Raw genomic sequence first — 4,126 nt, forward strand, 5'->3', positions numbered from 1 at the left:
TTTTTTTGTTGGTTAGAATTCGCAAGATTTTCTATTAGAATTGTTCGTGTTGTCTTAGTATTTAATAGTTTAAAAATAAAAAAGACAGTGAAATAAAGGATCGTGCCAACTAATGAGCTAATTTTTGTCCCTTCTCTTTAACTTTTATATTTTAATCATACGGGAAATTGCCGAACAGATTCCGATCTGCTGAGGGGACAAAATCAAACTTTGAATTTTCTTCCCCTTTTATTTCCGCTTTCATCGTTTCTTTGGTGCCATATGTCGGGAGCATGATTTAGTTATATTAATATGCTTTGGTTGTTTCTCTTCTCTGCAGCTTTTTATTTGTCCCTTGAAATAAGATAACCCAAGGAAAATATGAATCACTGCGCAATTCTGTCAAACGCCTTCTCGAGCCACGAGGAGATGAGAGCCCCTGTTCCGGGTCCCTTTTCTGACCTGAGAGATCAACTTGTTTGCCCTAAACCACGTCGACTCAGCAATCCAAAAGTCACCGTCATCGGCCACGCCGATAGCTCCCTCCGATGGAATCTAAGGTTAGTCTTTTCTTTATTTTGTAACTCCCTTTGAAATACCATCCTTTTGTTGAAGGTGCTAATTCTTCTTGAATTGAATTTCAGTCACCAAGTAGAGCAAATTGACATGGGCACCGGACCGGATCTGCTGGACTTCCTCCTGACAAGGGTATGCTCCTATCTGTTCCCTTTGAGTTTCTTGAGATCGAAAAGTTAATATAATTTAGAGGAGGCCCTCGTAGCTTCCTTTGTCTGCATCAAAGTCATTTCCAGGGATCATAAGTCTTTAACCATCATGTCGTTAATCTTATAGGGTGGTTGCAGCGTGGACCAGTCGTTTACGCAGTTGGCTTCGTCGCCCCCTTTTTTATGTGGGTCTCCGCCGAGCAGAGTAGCCAACCCATTGATTCAGGACGCTCGATTTGGGGATGAAAAATTCATCCCCTTTGCACCGATTGCCTCACCGTCGGGTCAGTTGTCGCCGTCTACAGCCTCTAGGAAAGGAGGCCGTGTAAGGGCGAGTTTTGGGAACAAACCAACGGTGAGGATTGAGGGTTTCGATTGCCGCGACAGGGATAGGCAAAATTGCAGCATCCCTGCCTTCGCCTAGAAACCCATCTCATTATCAAATCCATAGAATACATGACAGAGAAAAAAAGGATACGATTTGCCTTTCCTTTTTGTAAATACGTCGCAAGTGTTCTTTGTAAATGTAAATAAAAACATGCCATGTATACCACAGCTGTGTCTGTTAAGGCTTTTTTTTTTCTTTTTTTTTCTGTTCTCTTTTTGTTAAGTCGAGAGCAAACTATGCGTGGATGCCAACCTCATGTACTATATTTTTGTAATTAGAAGTGTCAAGGTCGAGGAACTTCCATTGTAGTTCATTTTGTGATCATTCGAAGATGGAAGTGAGAGAGAGAGAGAGGCAATCTGTACATATTGCAGAACTTGAAATGGAGTGTGTAGAAATCATGAAGATGTGAATATTGTAGAGCTTATTTTCTGATTGTGAATTGTGAATTTGCTTAGGCATAACGCTACAGATGGATCCATTTGATTTTGCTTTTTCAGGGCATCTTCACTCTAACGCCGACCTCTCTCTCTGCTTTAGCTAAAGCAACTTTGTTGGTGGAATAAACCCCTTCTCTCTCTGTTCAAAGCGACTTTGCTGCAGAGCTTGCCTCTTTATTGGGGTGTTGCTTACTGAATTCTGACAATTTTATAAATGGAAAGAAGATACTTTCCTTCCTGACTTTTTTTATATCAGGGCTTGTCAAGTTTATAGAAATTCTTAAACAATTACTACTGCTTTGATACAGGATAAAAGTGGTGATGACATTGAGCATCAAATGTCGCTTTCTGCTCATTAAGTTCGACGGAATCCCCAAAGTAGAGCGCTGGTTTCTAGGACACCCAAAAGGGTCTGATTGAAAAGGGTTACTAATTTGATAACTAAAAATATTTTCAATTCTATCTATCTGCAGACTGCATACATATTTGATAAGCCCCACGATGCATCGCTGCGTGATATCTCGTGATGCAGAAACCCATGGTTGCAAGGATAAGGAGGGTGTAGCTGATCTGCAGTTATGGCTATGGCCACCGAGGCAGGAGGATGAATGACGCTCACATGGTGGGCGCCCGCTGATTCCATCTTCTGGATCGAGTTATGTGCTGTACAGAAGAAAATGGAGTAAGAGAAAATAACAAATGTTTGTTGAGTGAGATGATGGGCATAGAGTCATGGCCCAATTTATGGGGTTGGTGGGCATGTCAAAGTCTGTCTCTCAATACTCGGCCTACAAATGGGAAAGGGACCCGTTTGGTTCATCAATTCTCTCCCTTCTCGCCCAGCCCGTGAGAGTTCCGACAGTTTTCATTAACGGTAGTTAGGGATGTACATTTCAGAATCCAACCTATAAGAGTTCGGTTGGATTAGATTTTTCTTAGACCCGATGTGGTTCGGGTTCAGTATTGCAAAGAGTCGGGTCAGGTCAACCCAGCCCAACACGATAAATATACACTCAGCCCATTTTTTCTTCTTCACCCCAACCCATTACTCAATACCTAGTCATTCATTCCCATTCTTTTCTTTCCCCACCAAGCCTAAGCCAATTCCATTTACACGAAAAATAGCCAAGATTGCATTGCATTTCTGTGTACGTGTATGTGTATAGTGTACACTGTACACTCTTCTATGTAATTTCAAATCACACCCACAGCCGCCATCAACACTCACTAGCCAGTTACACTCAAAAAAGGTAAAAATAAAATATTTTTTTGGAACAACCCAAACCGAACTCGAAAATAGAGGGTTGGGTTGTGAAATAATTTTGAGTTGTGTTAGATTAGCATTCCCTCCACCTACACCACTAAGTGTGGTCCAAAGGGTCCAACCTACCGATTAAAACAGAGAGGTCGACGCTTCCCATCATGTCATTTTCGTCCACTTGGAAGTTAGTTTTTTGAAAAGGAAAACAGAAGTCCTCAGTCATCACATATTATATCATAAGCAGAATATCTAAATTTTGTTTTAATTTAAATAAAATTATAATTATACCTTTTTATTTTCTAGTCACATTCTAATTATTTATAATAAGATCTCTAGGATTTTTTAAAATAGGAAGATTCTAAGTTGATTTTGTAATTATTGTTTTGTCCCTTTTTCTTTTCTTTTTTATATGATTACGAGAATTATACTTTTATTATATACATAACGCAGTGTCATCTCACGTCAATCTGAACATAATTTAACTAATAAATTGTCTCTACGTTTAAGAATTCATACATCTTGATTACTTCTTTTGTCACCTTTCTTTTGCTTATTCGCTCTTGTTTGAATTGAATTATGAATTCCGTTGAATTTTTCATTCAAATGAAAGGGTTCTTGCTTTTTTTTAAGATAAGGGCATTTCAGGTAGTTGTTGGCGTTTTTTAATCATTTGTTGTTACTGTTTAATATTATTGGTGGACATAGTTGAATTTGTGTATGATTTTTGTTTATAGAAATATATTCATTATGATGACCCTAAAAGACTCAGGTTTATTCATAGATATTTAGAATGAAAAATGAAATAACCAACATCACAAGTGGAAGCAACCCTTCAAAACTCATCTAAATTATCAAACATTCCCAGTTTCTCAGGAAAGAAATGAAAAGAAGGGTAATTTTCATGATAGTTATAGAACAAGTTTCAGCTGGGCCAGCCACAGATATTTTGCTGAGAAGCCCATTGAGAACCATCCAACGGTGGAAAAGTGGTTGTCGGCCTTCATTTCTCAAGAACCAAAGGCCCAAACACTTATTCTTTCATGAAATTGAAGCTAAGGGTTGAGTGGCTCAGAATTATCCAACCTTATCGTTATCGACAATAGAAACCCAATTGAAAATTTTAAATTTGCATCGCGATTTAGTGGGAATTCCAGATAATTGAAGGAGTGGAGTGCATAATTTGGGGAAAAATAACACAGAGATAGAAGCAAAGAAAGATGCATATAGGATTGATAAGGGTTTTAGCAACAAATCAAAGCATCATTTATTCCAAATCGAGTTGGAAAGTGGGGGAAATAAACATAGCTTAAAAACAAAATGAAGCAAAAAAAAA

At 38.5% G+C, this 4,126-nt stretch overlaps 1 protein-coding gene across 1 annotated transcript in view; it reads left to right on the forward strand.

Moving 5' to 3' along the window:
• Positions 1–1,561, forward strand: part of LOC111780963 — a 2,356-nt gene extending 795 nt beyond the window's left edge. The window contains exons 2-4 of the mRNA XM_023661343.1: positions 320–539; positions 624–687; positions 832–1,561. Coding sequence (XP_023517111.1) covers positions 361–539; positions 624–687; positions 832–1,128 — 540 coding nt within the window. The 5' untranslated portion in view covers positions 320–360 and the 3' untranslated portion in view covers positions 1,129–1,561. The remainder of the gene's footprint in view (positions 1–319; positions 540–623; positions 688–831) is intronic.
• Positions 1,562–4,126: the final 2,565 nt, after the last annotated feature.

The sequence above is a fragment of the Cucurbita pepo genome, chromosome LG01 (genome assembly GCF_002806865.2).
Source record: "Cucurbita pepo subsp. pepo cultivar mu-cu-16 chromosome LG01, ASM280686v2, whole genome shotgun sequence".
Classification (NCBI taxonomy): domain Eukaryota; kingdom Viridiplantae; phylum Streptophyta; class Magnoliopsida; order Cucurbitales; family Cucurbitaceae; genus Cucurbita; species Cucurbita pepo.